The sequence below is a fragment of the Panulirus ornatus genome, chromosome 6 (assembly GCF_036320965.1).
Source record: "Panulirus ornatus isolate Po-2019 chromosome 6, ASM3632096v1, whole genome shotgun sequence".
NCBI lineage: Eukaryota > Metazoa > Arthropoda > Malacostraca > Decapoda > Palinuridae > Panulirus > Panulirus ornatus.
In genome coordinates this window covers 32,440,778-32,458,524 of record NC_092229.1, presented here as the reverse complement: position 1 = coordinate 32,458,524, position 17,747 = coordinate 32,440,778, and the positions used below count along the sequence as shown (strand labels likewise).

The 17,747-nt window shown below is 42.7% G+C and overlaps 1 protein-coding gene across 1 annotated transcript in view; it reads left to right on the top strand.

The window, feature by feature from the left end:
* The window catches only part of LOC139749147 (NHL repeat-containing protein 2), a 432,672-nt gene that overhangs the window by 330,593 nt on the left and 84,332 nt on the right, over nucleotides 1-17,747 (top strand). The window contains exon 11 of the mRNA XM_071662783.1: nucleotides 3-116. Within this exon, the coding sequence (XP_071518884.1) occupies nucleotides 3-116 (114 nt within the window). The remainder of the gene's footprint in view (nucleotides 1-2; nucleotides 117-17,747) is intronic.

Below are 17,747 nucleotides of genomic sequence, written 5' to 3'. Positions count from 1 at the left end.
AGTTGAGTGAGCCTGGAGGACTTTGTGCAAGCTTGGATGGCTCCTGCCTCTATATTGCTGACACCAACAACCATTCCATCAAGATCTTGTCTCTCACAGATTATTCTATGAAAGAGGTGAGATGCTTTTACTGTACTTCCTTGAGTCCCATATAATATATTATTCTTATATTATGATATATTATTCATATACCGTGTGTTGCTTTTTCCTAGATATTTATATCAGTATCATTGTTATTAGATCATCTTATTTTTACTATCTACGTATTCTGTGTAAATATGTCTGATGGGTTTGTAAGTACTCATATTTGGATTATTATTATTATTATTATTTTTAAATATGTTTATTATACTTTGTTGCTGTCTCCCACGTTAGCAAGTTAGTGCAAGAAAACAGACGAAAGAATGGCCCAACCCACCCACATACACTTGTATATACATACATGTCCACACACACACACACACATATACAAACCTATACATTTCAACGTATACATATATATACATACACTGACATATACATATGTATACACATTTACATAATTCATACTTGCTGCCTTATTCATTCCCGTCACCACCCCAGCACACATGAAGCGACACCCTCCTCCCCCACATGTGCATGAAGTAGCGCTTGGAAAAGACAACAAAGACCACAGTCGTTCACACTCAGTCTCTAGCTGTCATGTAATAGAGCATCGAAACCACAGCTCCATTTCCACATCCAGGCCCCACAGAACTTTCCATGGTTTACCCCAGATGCTTCACATGCCCTGGTTCAATCCATTGACAGCATGTCAACCCCGGTATATCACAGTGTTCCAATTCACTCCTATCCTTGCACGCCTTTCACCCTCCTGCATGTTCAGGCCCCAGTCACTCAAAATTTTTTTCACTTCATCCTTCCTCCTCCAATTTGGTCTCCCACTTCTCCTCGTTCCCTCCACCTCTGACACATATATCCTCTTTGTCAATCTTTTCTCACCCATTCTCTCCATGTGACCACACCATCTCAATACACCCTCTTCTGCTCCCTCAACCACACTTTTTATTACCACACATCTCTCATACCCTTTCATTACTTACTCGATCAAACCAGCTCACACCACATGTTGTCCTCAAACTCCTCATTTCCAACACATCCACCCTCCTCTACACAACCCTATCTATAGCCCACAACTCATATCCATATAACATTGTTGCTCCCAGAACTTTCACCCCCTCCCCCACCCTGTGACTCACTTCCACTTCCATGGTTCCACCCACTGCCAAATCCACTCAAAGATATATAAAACACTTCACTTCCTCCAGTTTTTCTCCATTCAAACTTACCTCCCAATTGATGTCCCTCAACCCTATTGTACCTAATAACCTTGCTCTTATTCACATTTACTCTCAGCTTTCTTTTTTCACACACTTTACCAAACTCAGTCACCAGCTTCTGCAGTTTCTCACCTGAATCAGCCACCAGTGCTGTATCATCAGCGAACAAAACTGACTCACTTTCCAAGCCCTCTCATCCCTAACAGACTGCATACTTGCCCCCTGTCTCCAAAACTCTTGCATTCACCTCCCTAACAACCCCATCCATAAACAAATTAAGCAACCTTGGAGACATCACGCACCCCTGCCATAAACCGACATTCACTGAGAATCAATCACTTTCCTCTCCTCCTACTCGTACATACGCCTTACATCCTCGGTAAAAACTTGTCACTACTTCCAGCAACTTGCCTCCCACACCATATATTCTTAATACCTTTGACAGGGCATCTATATCAACTCTGTCATAAGCCTTCTCCAGATCCATAAATGCTGCATACAAATCCATTTGTTTTTCTAAGCATTTCTCACACACATTCTTCAAAGCAAACACCTGATCCACACATCCTCTACCACTTCTGAAACCACACAGCTGTTCCCCAATCTGATGCTCTGTACATGACTTCACCCTCTCAGTCAATACCCACCCATATAATTTCCCAGGAATACTCAACAAACTTATACTTCTGTAATTTGAACACTCACCTTTATCCCCTTCGCCTTTGTACAATGGCACTATGCATGCATTCTGCCAATCCTCAGGCACTTCACCATGAGCTATACATACATTGAATGTCTTTGCCAACCAATTAACAACACAATCACGACCTTTTTTAATAAATTCCACTGCAGTACCATCCAAGCCTGCTGCCTTGCCGGCTTTCATCCTCCACAAAGCTTTTACTACCTCTTCTCTGTTTACCAATCATTCTCCCTAACCCTCTCACTTTGCACACCACCTCAACCAAAACACCATATATCTGCCACTCTATCATCTAACACATTCAACAAACTTTCAAAATACTCACTCCATCTCCTTCTCACATCACCACTACTTGTTATCACCTCCCCATTAGCCCCCTTCACTGATGTTCCCATTTGTTCTTTTATCTTACGCACTTTATTTATCTCCTTCCAAAACATCTTTTTATTCTCCCTAAAATTTAATGATACTCTCTCACCCCAGCTCTCATTTGCCCTCTTTTTTCCACCTCTTGCACCTTTCTCTTGACCTCCTGCCTCTTTCTTTCATACGTTTCCCAGTCATTTGCACTGTTTCCCTGCAAAAATTGACCAAATGCCTCTCTCTTCTCTTTCACTAATAAGCTTACTTCTTAATCCCACCAGTCACTACCCTTTGTAATCTGCCCACCTCCCATGCTTCTCATGCCATAAGCATCTTTTGCGCAAGTCATCACTGCTTCCCTAAATACATCCCATTCCTTCCCCACTCCCTTTACGTCCTTTGCTCTCACCTTTTTTCATTCTGCACTCAGTCTCTCCTGGTACTTCCTCACACATGTCTCCTTCCCATGCTCACTTACTCTCACCACTCTCTTCACCCCAACATTCTCTCTTCCTTTCTGAAAACCTCTACAAATCTTCACCTTCGCCTCCACAAGGTGATGATCAGACATCCCTCCAGTTGCACCTCTCAGCACATTAACATCCAAAAGTCTCTCTTTCATGGACCTATCAGTTAACATGTAATCCAATAATGCTCTCTAGCCATCTCTCCTACTTACACACATATATTTATGTATATCTCTCTTTTTGAAAAAGGTATTCCCAATCACCAGTCCTTTTTCAGCACACAAATCTACAGGCTCTTCACCATTTCCATTTACAACACTAAACACCCCATGTACACCAGTTATTCTCTCAACTGCCACATTATTCACATTTGCATTCAAATCACCCATCACTGTAACCCAGTCTCGTGTATCAAAACTGCTAACACACACACTCAGCTGCTCCCAAAACACTTGCCTCTCATGATCTTTCTTCTCATGCCCAGGTGCATTTTTTTTTTTTTTTTTTTATACTTTGTCGCTGTCTCTCACGTTTGCGAGGTAGCGCAAGGAAACAGACGAAAGAAATGGCCCAACCCCCCCCATACACATGTATATACATACGTCCACACACGCAAATATACATACCTACACAGCTTTCCATGGTTTACCCCAGACGCTTCACATGTCTTGATTCAATCCACTGACAGCACGTCAACCCCAGTATACCACATTGCTCCAATTCACTCTATTCTTTGCCCTCCTTTCACCCTCCTGCAAGTTCAGGCCCCGATCACACAAAATCTTTTTCACTCCATCTTTCCACCTCCAATTTGGTCTCCCTCTTCTCCTCGTTCCCTCCACCTCCGACACATATATCCTCTTGGTCAACCTTTCCTCACTCATTCTCTCCATGTGCCCAAACCATTTCAAAACACCCTCTTCTGCTCTCTCAACCACGCTCTTTTTATTTCCACACATCTCTCTCACCCTTACGTTACTTACTCGATCAAACCACCTCACACCACACATTGTCCTCAGACATCTCATTTCCAGCACATCCATCCTCCTGCGCACAACTCTATCCATAGCCCACGCCTAGCAACCATACAACATTGTTGGAACCACTATTCCTTCAAACATACCCATTTTTGCTTTCCGAGATAATGTTCTCGACTTCCACACATTCTTCAAGGCTCCCAGAATTTTCGCCCCCTCCCCCACCCTATGGTCCACTTCTGCTTCCATGGTTCCATCCGCTGCCAGATCCACTCCCAGATATCTAAAACACTTCACTTCCTCCAGTTTTTCTCCATTCAAACTCACCTCCCAATTTACTTGACCCTCAACCCTACTGTACCTAATAACCTTGCTCTTATTCACATTTACTCTTAACTTTCTTCTTCCGCACACTTTATCAAACTCTGTCACCAGCTTCTGCAGTTTCTCACATGAATCAGCCACCAGCGCTGTATCATCAGCGAACAACAACTGACTCACTTCCCAAGCTCTCTCATCCCCAACAGACTTCATACTTGCCCCTCTTTCCAAAACTCTTGCCTTTACCTCCCTAACAACCCCATCCATAAACAAATTAAACAACCATGGAGACATCACACACCCCTGCCGCAAACCTACATTCACTGAGAACCAATCACTTTCCTCTCTTCCTACACGTACACATGCCTTACATCCTCGATAAAAACTTTTCACTGCTTCTAACAACTTGCCTCAGACACCATATATTCTTAATACCTTCCACAGAGCATCTCTATCAACTCTATCATATGCCTTCTCCAGATCCATAAATGCTACATACAAATCCATTTGCTTTTCTAAGTATTTCTCACATACATTCTTCAAAGCAAACACCTGATCCACACATCCTCTACCACTTCTGAAACCACACTGCTCTTCCCCAATCTGATGCTCTGTACATGCCTTCACCCTCTCAATCAATACCCTCCCATACAATTTACCAGGAATACTCAACAAACTTATACCTCTGTAATTTGAGCACTCACTCTTATCCCCTTTTCCTTTGTACAATGGCACTATGCACGCATTCCTCCAATCCTCAGGCACCTCACCATGAGTCATACATACATTAAATAACCTTACCAAGCAGTCAACAATACAGTCACCCCCTTTTTTAATAAATTCCACTGCAATACCATCCAAACCTGCTGCCTTGCCGGCTTTCATCTTCCGCAAAGCTTTCACTACCTCTTCTCTGTTTACCAAATCGTTTTCCCTAACCCTCTCACTTTGCACACCACCTCGACCAAAACACCCTATATCTGCCACTCTATCATCAGACACATTCAACAAACCTTCAAAATACTCACTCCATCTCCTTCTCACATCGCCACTACTTGTTATCACCTCCCCATTTGCGCCCTTCACTAAAGTTCCCATTTGCTCCCTTGTCTTACGCACTTTATTTACCTCCTTCCAGAACATCTTTTTATTTTCCCTAAAATTTAATGACACTCTCTCACCCCAACTCTCATTTGCCCTTTTTTTCACCTCTTGCACCTTTCTCTTGACCTCCTGTCTCTTTCTTTTATACATCTCCCACTCAATTGCATTTTTTCCCTGCAAAAATCGTCCAAATGCCTCTCTCTTCTCTTTCACTAATACTCTTACTTCTTCATCCCACCACTCACTACCCTTTCTAATCAACCCACCTCCCACTCTTCTCATGCCACAAGCATCTTTTGCGCAATCCATCACTGACTCCCTAAATACATCCCATTCCTCCCCCACTCCCCTTACTTCCATTGTTCTCACCTTTTTCCATTCTGTACACAGTCTCTCCTGGTACTTCCTCACACAGGTCTCCTTCCCAAGCTCACTTACTCTCACCACCTTCTTCACCCCAACATTCACTCTTCTTTTCTGAAAACCCATACAAATCTTCACCTTAGCCTCCACAAGATAATGATCAGACATCCCTCCAGTTGCACCTCTCAGCACATTAACATCCAAAAGTCTCTCTTTCGCACGCCTGTCAATTAACACGTAATCCAATAACGCTCTCTGGCCATCTCTCCTACTTACATAAGTGTACTTATGTATATCTCGCTTTTTAAACCAGGTATTCCCAATCATCAGTCCTTTTTCAGCACATAAATCTACAAGCTCTTCACCATTTCCATTTACAACACTGAACACCCCATGTATACCAATTATTCCCTCAACTGCCACATTACTCACCTTTGCATTCAAATCACCCATCACTATAACATATGCACCAATAATCACCCATTTCTCTCCATCCACTTTCAGTTTTACCCATATCAATCTAGAGTTTACTTTCTTACACTCTATCACATACTCCCACCACTCCTGTTACAGGAGTAGTGCTACTCCTTCCTTTGCTCTTGTCCTCTCACCAACCCGTGACTCTACTCCCAAAACCTTCCCAAACCACTCTCGAGCTTCGTTTCACTCAGAGCCAAAACATCCAGGTTCCTTTCCTCAAACATACTACCTATCTCTCCTTTTTTCTTATCTTTGTGACATCCACACCTTTAGACACCCCAGTCTGATCCTTCGAGGAGGATGAGCACTCCCCGTGTGACTCCTTCTCTTTCCCCTTTTAGAAAGTTAAAATACAAGGAGGGGAGGGTTTATAGTCTTCAGCTCCCATCCCCTGTAGTCACCTTCTACAACATGCGGGGAATGCGTGGGAAGTATTCTTTCTCCCCTATCCCCAGGGATATTTATTATTATTATTATTATTATTATTATTATTATTATTATTATTATTATTATTATTATTATATTTTTTTTCATTTTGCTTTGTCGCTGTCTCCCGCATTTGTGAGGTAGCGCAAGGAAACAGACGAAAGAAATGGCCCAACCCACCCCCATACACATGTATATACATACACGTCCACACACGCAAATATACATACCCATACTTCTCAATGTACACATATTTACACACTCACAGACACCTACATATATACACATGCACACAATTCACACTGTCTGCCTTTATTCATTCCCATCGCCACCTCGCCACACATGGAATAACATCCCCCTCCCCCCTCATGTGTGCGAGGTAGCGCTAGGAAAAGACAACAAATGCCCCATTCGTTCACACTCTGTCTCTAGCTGTCATGCAATAACGCCCAAAACCACAGCTCCCTTTCCGCATCCAGGCCCCACGCAACTTTCCATGGTTTACACCAGACGCTTCACATGCCCTGATTCAATCCATTGACAGCACGTCAACCCCGGTATACCACATCGATCCAATTCACTCTATTCCTTGCCCGCCTTTCACCCTTCTGCATGTTCAGGCCCTGATCACTCAAAATCTTTTTCACTCCATCTTTCCACCTCCCATTTGGTCTCCCACTTCTCCTCGTTCCCTCCACCTCTGACACATATATCCTCTTTGTCAATCTTTTCTCACCCATTCTCTCCATGTGACCACACCATCTCAATACACCCTCTTCTGCTCCCTCAACCACACTCTTTTTATTACCACACATCTCTCATACCCTTTCATTACTTACTTGATCAAACCAGCTCACACCACATGTTGTCCTCAAACTCCTCATTTCCAACACATCCACCCTCCTCTACACAACCCTATCTATAGCCCACAACTCATATCCATATAACATTGTTGCTCCCAGAACTTTCACCCCCTCCCCCACCCTGTGACTCACTTCCACTTCCATGGTTCCACCCACTGCCAAATCCACTCAAAGATATATAAAACACTTCACTTCCTCCAGTTTTTCTCCATTCAAACTTACCTCCCAATTGATGTCCCTCAACCCTATTGTACCTAACAACCTTGCTCTTATTCACATTTACTCTCAGCTTTCTTTTTTCACACACTTTACCAAACTCAGTCACCAGCTTCTGCAGTTTCTCACCTGAATCAGCCACCAGCGCTGTATCATCAGCGAACAAAACTGACTCACTTTCCAAGCCCTCTCATCCCTAACAGACTGCATACTTGCCCCCTGTCTCCAAAACTCTTGCATTCACCTCCCTAACAACCCCATCCATAAACAAATTAAGCAACCTTGGAGACATCACGCACCCCTGCCATAAACCGACATTCACTGAGAATCAATCACTTTCCTCTCCTCCTACTCGTACATACGCCTTACATCCTCGGTAAAAACTTGTCACTACTTCCAGCAACTTGCCTCCCACACCATATATTCTTAATACCTTTGACAGAGCATCTATATCAACTCTGTCATAAGCCTTCTCCAGATCCATAAATGCTGCATACAAATCCATTTGTTTTTCTAAGCATTTCTCACACACATTCTTCAAAGCAAACACCTGATCCACACATCCTCTACCACTTCTGAAACCACACAGCTGTTCCCCAATCTGATGCTCTGTACATGACTTCACCCTCTCAATCAATACCCACCCATATAATTTCCCAGGAATACTCAACAAACTTATACTTCTGTAATTTGAACACTCACCTTTATCCCCTTTGCCTTTGTACAATGGCACTATGCATGCATTCTGCCAATCCTCAGGCACTTCACCATGAGCTATACATACATTGAATGTCTTTGCCAACCAATTAACAACACAATCACGACCTTTTTTAATAAATTCCACTGCAGTACCATCCAAGCCTGCTGCCTTGCCGGCTTTCATCCTCCACAAAGCTTTTACTACCTCTTCTCTGTTTACCAATCATTCTCCCTAACCCTCTCACTTTGCACACCACCTCAACCAAAACACCATATATCTGCCACTCTATCATCTAACACATTCAACAAACTTTCAAAATACTCACTCCATCTCCTTCTCACATCACCACTACTTGTTATCACCTCCCCATTAGCCCCCTTCACTGATGTTCCCATTTGTTCTTTTATCTTACGCACTTTATTTACCTCCTTCCAAAACATCTTTTTATTCTCCCTAAAATTTAATGATACTCTCTCACCCCAACTCTCATTTGCCCTCTTTTTTCCACCTCTTGCACCTTTCTCTTGACCTCCTGCCTCTTTCTTTCATACGTTTCCCAGTCATTTGCACTGTTTCCCTGCAAAAATTGACCAAATGCCTCTCTCTTCTCTTTCACTAATAATCTTACTTCTTAATCCCACCAGTCACTACCCTTTGTAATCTGCCCACCTCCCATGCTTCTCATGCCATAAGCATCTTTTGCGCAAGTCATCACTGCTTCCCTAAATACATCCCATTCCTTCCCCACTCCCTTTATGTCCTTTGCTCTCACCTTTTTTCATTCTGCACTCAGTCTCTCCTGGTACTTCCTCACACATGTCTCCTTCCCATGCTCACTTACTCTCACCACTCTCTTCACCCCAACATTCTCTCTTCCTTTCTGAAAACCTCTACAAAGCTTCACCTTCGCCTCCACGAGGTGATGATCAGACATCCCTCCAGTTGCACCTCTCAGCACATTAACATCCAAAAGTCTCTCTTTCATGGACCTATCAGTTAACATGTAATCCAATAATGCTCTCTAGCCATCTCTCCTACTTACACACATATATTTATGTATATCTCTCTTTTTGAAAAAGGTATTCCCAATCACCAGTCCTTTTTCAGCACACAAATCTACAGGCTCTTCACCATTTCCATTTACAACACTAAACACCCCATGTACACCAGTTATTCTCTCAACTGCCACATTATTCACCTTTGCATTCAAATCACCCATCACTGTAACCCAGTCTCGTGTATCAAAACTGCTAACACACACACTCAGCTGCTCCCATGATCTGCCTCTCATGATCTTTCTTCTCATGCCCAGGTGCATATGCACCAATAATCACCCATTTCTCTCCATCCACTTTCAGTTTTACCCATATCAATCTAGAGTTTACTTTCTTACACTCTATCACATACTCCCACCACTCCTGTTACAGGAGTAGTGCTACTCCTTCCTTTGCTCTTGTCCTCTCACCAACCCGTGACTCTACTCCCAAAACCTTCCCAAACCACTCTCGAGCTTCGTTTCACTCAGAGCCAAAATATCCAGGTTCCTTTCCTCAAACATACTACCTATCTCTCCTTTTTTCTTATCTTTGTGACATCCACACCTTTAGACACCCCAGTCTGATCCTTCGAGGAGGATGAGCACTCCCCGTGTGACTCCTTCTCTTTCCCCTTTTAGAAAGTTAAAATACAAGGAGGGGAGGGTTTATAGTCTTCAGCTCCCATCCCCTGTAGTCACCTTCTACAACATGCGGGGAATGTGTGGGAAGTATTCTTTCTCCCCTATCCCCAGGGATATTTATTATTATTATTATTATTATTATTTTTTTTTTTTTTTTTTTTTTTTATACTTTGTCGCTGTCTCCCGCGTTTGCGAGGTAGCGCAAGGAAACAGACGAAAGAAATGGCCCAACCCCCCCATACACATGTATATACATACGTCCACACACGCAAATATACATACCCATACTTCTCAATGTACACATATATACACACTCACAGACACCTACATATATACACATGCACACAATTCACACTGTCTGCCTTTATTCATTCCCATCGCCACCTCGCCACACATGGAATAACATCCCCCTCCCCCCTCATGTGTGCGAGGTAGCGCTAGGAAAAGACAACAAATGCCCCATTCGTTCACACTCTGTCTCTAGCTGTCATGCAATAACGCCCAAAACCACAGCTCCCTTTCCGCATCCAGGCCCCACGCAACTTTCCATGGTTTACACCAGACGCTTCACATGCCCTGATTCAATCCATTGACAGCACGTCGACCCCGGTATACCACATCGATCCAATTCACTCTATTCCTTGCCCGCCTTTCACCCTTCTGCATGTTCAGGCCCTGATCACTCAAAATCTTTTTCACTCCATCTTTCCACCTCCAATTTGGTCTCCCACTTCTCCTCGTTCCCTCCACCTCTGACACATATATCCTCTTGGTCAATCTTTCCTCACTCATTCTCTCCATGTGCCCAAACCATTTCAAAACACCCTCTTCAGCTCTCTCAACCACGCTCTTTATATTTCCACACATCTCTCTTACCCTTACATTACTTACTCGATCAAACCACCTCACACCACATATTGTCCTCAAACATCTCATTTCCAGCAATCCACCCTCCTGCGCACAACTCTATCCATAGCCCACGCCTCGCAACCATGCAACATTGTTGGAACCGCTATTCCTTCAAACATAGCCATTTTTGCTTTCCGAGATAATGTTCTCAACTTCCACTCATTCTTCAAGGCTCCCATTTATTATTATTATTATTATTATTATTATTATTATTATTATTATTATTATTATAATACTTTATCGCTGTTTTCAACATCAGCAAGATAGTGCCAGGAAACAGATGAAGATCGGCCCATCCACTCATATGCACATATATATACATAAACACCCATACACACACATATACATAGATAAACATACACAGACATGAATAATAAACATACGTACATATTCATACTTGCTTGCCTTCATCCATTCCTGGTGCTAACCCCCCCCACAGGAAACAGCATTACTACCCCCTGCTTCAGTGAGGTAGCACCAGGAAAACAGACAAAAAAGGCCACATTTGTTCACTCTCAGTCTCTAGCTGTTATGTGTAATGCAGTAAAACCACAGCTCATCCACAACCAGGCCCCACAGACCTATATTGTTTGCACCAGATGTTTCACATGCCCTGGTTCAGTCCATTGACAGCACGTTGACTCCGGTATATACCACATTGTTCCAATTCACTCTATTCCTTGCACTCCTGTCACCCTCTTGTATGTTCAGTCCCCAATTGTTCAAAATCTCTTTCACTCCATCCTTCCACCTCCAATTTGGTCTTCCACTTCTTGTTCCCTCCACCTCTGACACACATATTTTTTGTCAACCTTTTGGCATTCATTCTTTCCATATGTGCAAACCATTTCAACACACCTTCTTCTGCTCTCTCAACCACACTCTTTTTATTTCAACAAATCTCTCTTACCCTTTCATTACTTAGTTGATCAAACCACCTCATACCACATATTGCCCTCAAATATTTCATTTCCAACAAATCCACCCTTCTCCGTACAATCATATCTATAGCCCATGCCTTGCAACCATATGATATTACTGGAACTACTATTCCTTCAAAGTACTTATTTTTGCTTTGAGAAAACATTCTTTCCTTCCACACATTCTTCAACGCTCCCAGAACCTTCACCCCCTCCCCTACCCCACCCTGTGACTCACTTCCATTTTCATGGTTCCATTTGCTGCTAAGTCCACTCCCAGATATCTAAAGCACTTCATTTTCTTCAATTTTTCTCCACTCAAACTTACATCCCAATTTACTTGTCCCTCAACCCTGCTGAACCTAATAACCTTGCCCTTATTCAATTTCCTCTCAACTTTCTCCTTTCACACACTTTACCAAACCCAGTCACCAACTTCTGCAGTTTCTCACTCGATTCAGCCACCAGTGCTGTATCATCAGCTAACAACATTTAACTCACTTCACAGGCCCTCTCATCTCCAACAGACTGCATACTCACCCCTTTCTCCAAAACTCTTGCATTTACCTCCCTAACCACCCCATCCATAAACAAATTAAATAACCATGGTGACATCACTAACCCCTGCCGCTGACCAACCTTGACTGGGAACCAATCACTCTTCTCTTTTCTCTTCTTACTAGTACACATGCCTAACATCCTGGATGAAAACTTTTCACTGCTTCAAGCAACTTACCTCCCACAACAATATATTATACTTTGTCGCTGTCTCCCGCATTACCAAGGTAGCACAAGGAAACAGACAAAAGAATGGCCCAACCCACCCACATACACATGTATATACATACACGTCCACACACGCAAATATACATACCTATACATCTCAACGTATACATATATATACACACACAGACATATACATATATACACTTCTACATAATTCATACTGTCTGCCTCTATTCATTCCTGTCACCACCCCACCACACATGAAATAACAGACCCCTCCCCCCACATGTACATGAGGTACCACTAGGAAAAGACAGCAAAGGCCACATTCATTCACACTCAGTCTCTAGCTGTCATGTATAATGAACTGAAAACTCAGCTCCCTTTCCACATCCAGGCCCCACAAAACTTTCCATGATTTACCCTAGATGTTTCACATGTCCTCGTTCAATCCATTGACAGCACGTCGATCCCGGAATACCACATCATTCCAGTATACTCTATTCCTTGCACGCCTTTCACCCTCCTGCATGTTCAGGCCCCGATCACTCAGAATCTTTTTCACTCCATCTTTCCACCTCCAATTTGGTCTCCCACTTCTCCTCGTTCCCTCCACCTCTGACACATATATCCTCTTGGTCAATTTTTCCCGACTCATTTTCTCCATGTGACCAAACCATTTCAAACACCCTCTTCTGCTCTCTCAACAACACTCTTTTTATTACCACACATCTCTCTTACCCTTTCATTACTTACTTGATCAAACCACCTCACACCACATATTGTCCTCAAACATCTCATTTCCAGCACATCCACCCTCCTCCACACAACTCTATCTATAGCCCACGCCTCGCAACCATATAACATTGTTGGAACTACTATTCCTTCAAACGTACCCACTTTTGCTTTCCAAGATAATGTTCTTGACTTCCATACATTTTCAGTGCTCCCAGAACTTTCGCCCCCTCCCCCACCCTATGATTCACTTCCGCTTGCACAGTTCCAACCGCAGCCAAATCCACTCCCAGATATCTAAAACACTTCACTTCCTTCAGTTTTTCTCCATTCAAACTTAACCTCCCAATGGACTTGTCCCTCAACCCTACTGTACCTAATAACCTTGCTCTTATTCACATTTACTCTCAGCTTTCTTCTTTCACACACTTTACCTAACTCAGTCACCAGCTTCTGCAGTTTCTCACCCAAATCAACCACCAGCGCTATATCATTAGCGAACAACAACTGACTCACTTCCCAAGCTCTCTCATCCACGACAGACTGCATACTTGCCCCTCTTTCCAAAACTCTTGCATTCACCTCCCTAACAACCCCATCCATAAACAAATTAAAGTACCATGGAGACATCACGCACCCCTGCCACAAACCAACATTCACTGAGAACCAATCACTTTCCTCTGTTCCTCATACACATGCCTTACATCCTCGATAAAAACTTTTCACTGCTTCTAACAACTTGCCTCCCACACCATATATTCTTAATACCTTCCACGGAGCATCTCTATCAAGTCTGTCATATGCCTTCTCCAGATCCATAAATGCTACATACAAATCCATTTGCTTTTCTAAGTATTTCTCACATACATTCTTCAAAACAAACACCTGATCCACACATCCTCTACCACTTCTGAAACCACACTGCTCTTCCCCAATCTGATGCTCTGTACATGCCTTCACCCTCTCAATCAATACCCTCCCATATAATTTACCAAGAATACTCAGCAAACTTATACCTCTGTAATTTGAGCACTCACTCTTATCCCCTTTGCCTTTGTACAATGGCATTATGCAAGCATTCCACCAATCCTCAGGCACCTCACCATGAATCATACATACATTAAATAACCTTACCAACCAGTGAACAATACGGTCACCCCCTTTTTTAATAAATTCCACTGCAGTACCATGCAAACCTGCTGCCTTGGCGGCTTTCATATTCCACAAAGCTTTTACTACCTCTTGTCTGCTTACCAAATCATTTTCCCTAACCCTCTCACTTTGCACACCACCTCGACCATAACACCCTATATCTGCCACTCTATCATCAAACACATTCAACAAACCTTCAAAATACTCACTCCATCGTCTCACATCACCACTGCTTGTTATCACCTCCCCATTAGCCCCCTTCACTGAGGTTCCCATTTGCTCCCTTGTCTTACGCACTTTATTTACCTCCTTCCAAAACATCTTTTTATTCTCCCTAAAATTTAATGATACTCTCTCACCCCGACTCTCATTTGCCCTCTTTTTCATTATATATATATAATGCTACATACAAATCTATTTGTTTTTCTAAGTATTTCTAGCATACATTCTTCAAAGAAAACACCTGATCCACACATCCTCTACCCACACTGCTCTTCCCCAATCTGATGCTCTGTACATAATATATATATATAATAATATATATATATATTCACTGAGAACCAATCACTTTCCTCTCTTCCTACACGTACACATGCCTTACATCCTCGATAAAAACTTTTCACTGCTTCTAACAACTTTCCTCCCACACCATATATTCTTAATACCTTCCACAGAGCATCTCTATCAACTCTATCATATGCCTTCTCCAGATCCATAAATGCTACATACAAATCCATTTGCTTTTCTAAGTATTTCTCACATACATTCTTCAAAGCAAACACCTGATCCACACATCCTCTACCACTTCTGAAACCACACTGCTCTTCCCCAATCTGATGCTCTGTACATGCCTTCACCCTCTCAATCAATACCCTCCCATATAATTTACCAGGAATACTCAACAAACTTTTCTTTTTCTTTTCTTTCAAACTATTCGCCATTTCCCGCATTAGCGAGGTAGCGTTAAGAACAGAGGACTGGGCCTTTGAGTGAATACCCTCACCTGGCGCAATTCTCTGTTCCCTCTTTTGGAAAAAAAAAAAAAAAAAAAAAGAGAGGGGAGGATTTCCAGCCCCCCGCTCCCTCCCCTTTTAGTCGCCTTCTACGACACGCAGGGAATACGTGGGAAGTATTCTTTCTCCCCTATCCCCAGGGAAACAAACTTATACCTCTGTAATTTGAGCACTCACTCTTATCCCCTTTGCCTTTGTACAATGGCACTATGCACGCATTCCACCAATCCTCAGGCACCTCACCATGAGTCATACATACATTAAATAACCTTACCAACCAGTCAACAATACAGTCACCCCCTTTTTTAATAAATTCCACTGCAATACCATCCAAACCTGCTGCCTTGCCAGCTTTCATCTTCCACAAAGCTTTTACTACCTCTTCTCTGTTTACCAAATCATTTTCCCTAACCCTCTCACTTTGCACACCACCTCGACCAAAACACCCTATATCTGCCACTCTATCATCAAACACATTCAACAAACCTTCAAAATACTCACTCCATCTCCTTCTCACATCACCACTACTTGTTATCACCTCCCCATTTGCGCCCTTCACTGAAGTTCCCATTTGCTCCCTTGTCTTACGCACTTTATTTACCTCCTTCCAGAACATCTTTTTATTCTCCCTAAAATTTAAAGATACTCTCTCACCCCAACTCTCATTTGCCCTTTTTTTCACCTCTTGCACCTTTCTCTTGACCTCCTGTCTCTTTCTTTTATACGTCTCCCACTTAATTGCATTTTTTCCCTGCAAATATCGTCCAAATGCCTCTCTCTTCTCTTTCACTAATACTCTTACTTCTTCATCCCACCACTCACTACCCTTTCTAATCAACCCACCTCCCACTCTTCTCATGCCACAAGCATCTTTTGCGCAATCCATCACTGATTCCCTAAATACATCCCATACTCCCACAACTCCTGAAACAGGAGTTGTGGGAGTATGTGATAGAATGTAAGAAAGTAAATTCTTGATTGATATGGGTAAAACTGAAAGTTGATGGAGAGAGATGGGTGATTATTGGTGCATATGCACCTGGGCATGAGAAGAAAGATCATGAGAGGCAAGTGTTTTGGGAGCAGCTGAATGAGTGTGTTATTGGTTTTGATGCACGAGACCGGGTTATAGTGATGGGTGATTTGAATGCAAAGGTGAGTAATGTGGCAGTTGAGGGAATAATTGGTATACATGCGGTGTTTAGTGTTGTAAATGGAAATGGTGAAGAGCTTGTAGATTTATGTGCTGAAAAAGGACTGGTGATTAGGAATACCTGGTTTAAAAAGCGAGATATACATAAGTATACATGTGTAAGTAGGAGAGATGGCCAGAGAGCATTATTGGATTACGTGTTAATTAACAGGCGCGCGAAAGAGAGACTTTTGGATGTTAATGTGCTGAGAGGTGCAACTGGAGGGATGTCTGATCATTATCTTGTGGAGGCTAAGGTGAAGATTTGTATGGGTTTTCAGAAAAGAAGAGTGAATGTTGGGGTGAAGAGGGTGGTGAGAGTAAGTGAGCTTGGGAAGGAGACTTGTGTGAGGAAGTACCAGGAGAGACTGAGTACAGAATGGAAAAAGGTGAGAACAATGGAAGTAAGCGGAGTGGGGGAGGAATGGGATGTATTTAGGAAATCAGTGATGGATTGCGCAAAAGATGCTTGTGGCATGAGAAGAGTGGGAGGTGGGTTGATTAGAAAGGGTAGTGAGTGGTGGGATGAAGAAGTAAGATTATTAGTGAAAGAGAAGAGAGAGGCATTTGGACGATTTTTGCAGGGAAAAAATGCAATTGAGTGGGAGATGTATAAAAGAAAGAGACAGGAGGTCAAGAGAAAGGTGCAAGAGGTGAAAAAGAGGGCAATGAGAGTTGGGGTGAGAGAGTATCATTAAATTCTAGGGAGAATAAAAAGATGTTCTGGAAGGAGGTAAATAAAGTGCGTAAGACAACGGAGCAAATGGGAACTTCAGTGAAGGGTGCAAATGGGGAGGTGATAACAAGTAGTGGTGATGTGAGAAGGAGATGGAGTGAGTATTTTGAAGGTTTGTTGAATGTGTTTGATGATAGAGTGGCAGATATAGGGTGTTTTGGTCGAGGTGGTGTGCAAAGTGAGAGGGTTAGGGAAAATGATTTGGTAAACAGAGAAGAGGTAGTGAAAGCTTTGCGGAAGATGAAAGCCGACAAGGCAGCAGGTTTGGATGGTATTGCAGTGGAATTTATTAAAAAAGGGGGTGACTGTATTGTTGACTGGTTGGTAAGGTTATTTAATGTATGTATGACTCATGGTGAAGTGCCTGAGGATTGGCGGAATGCG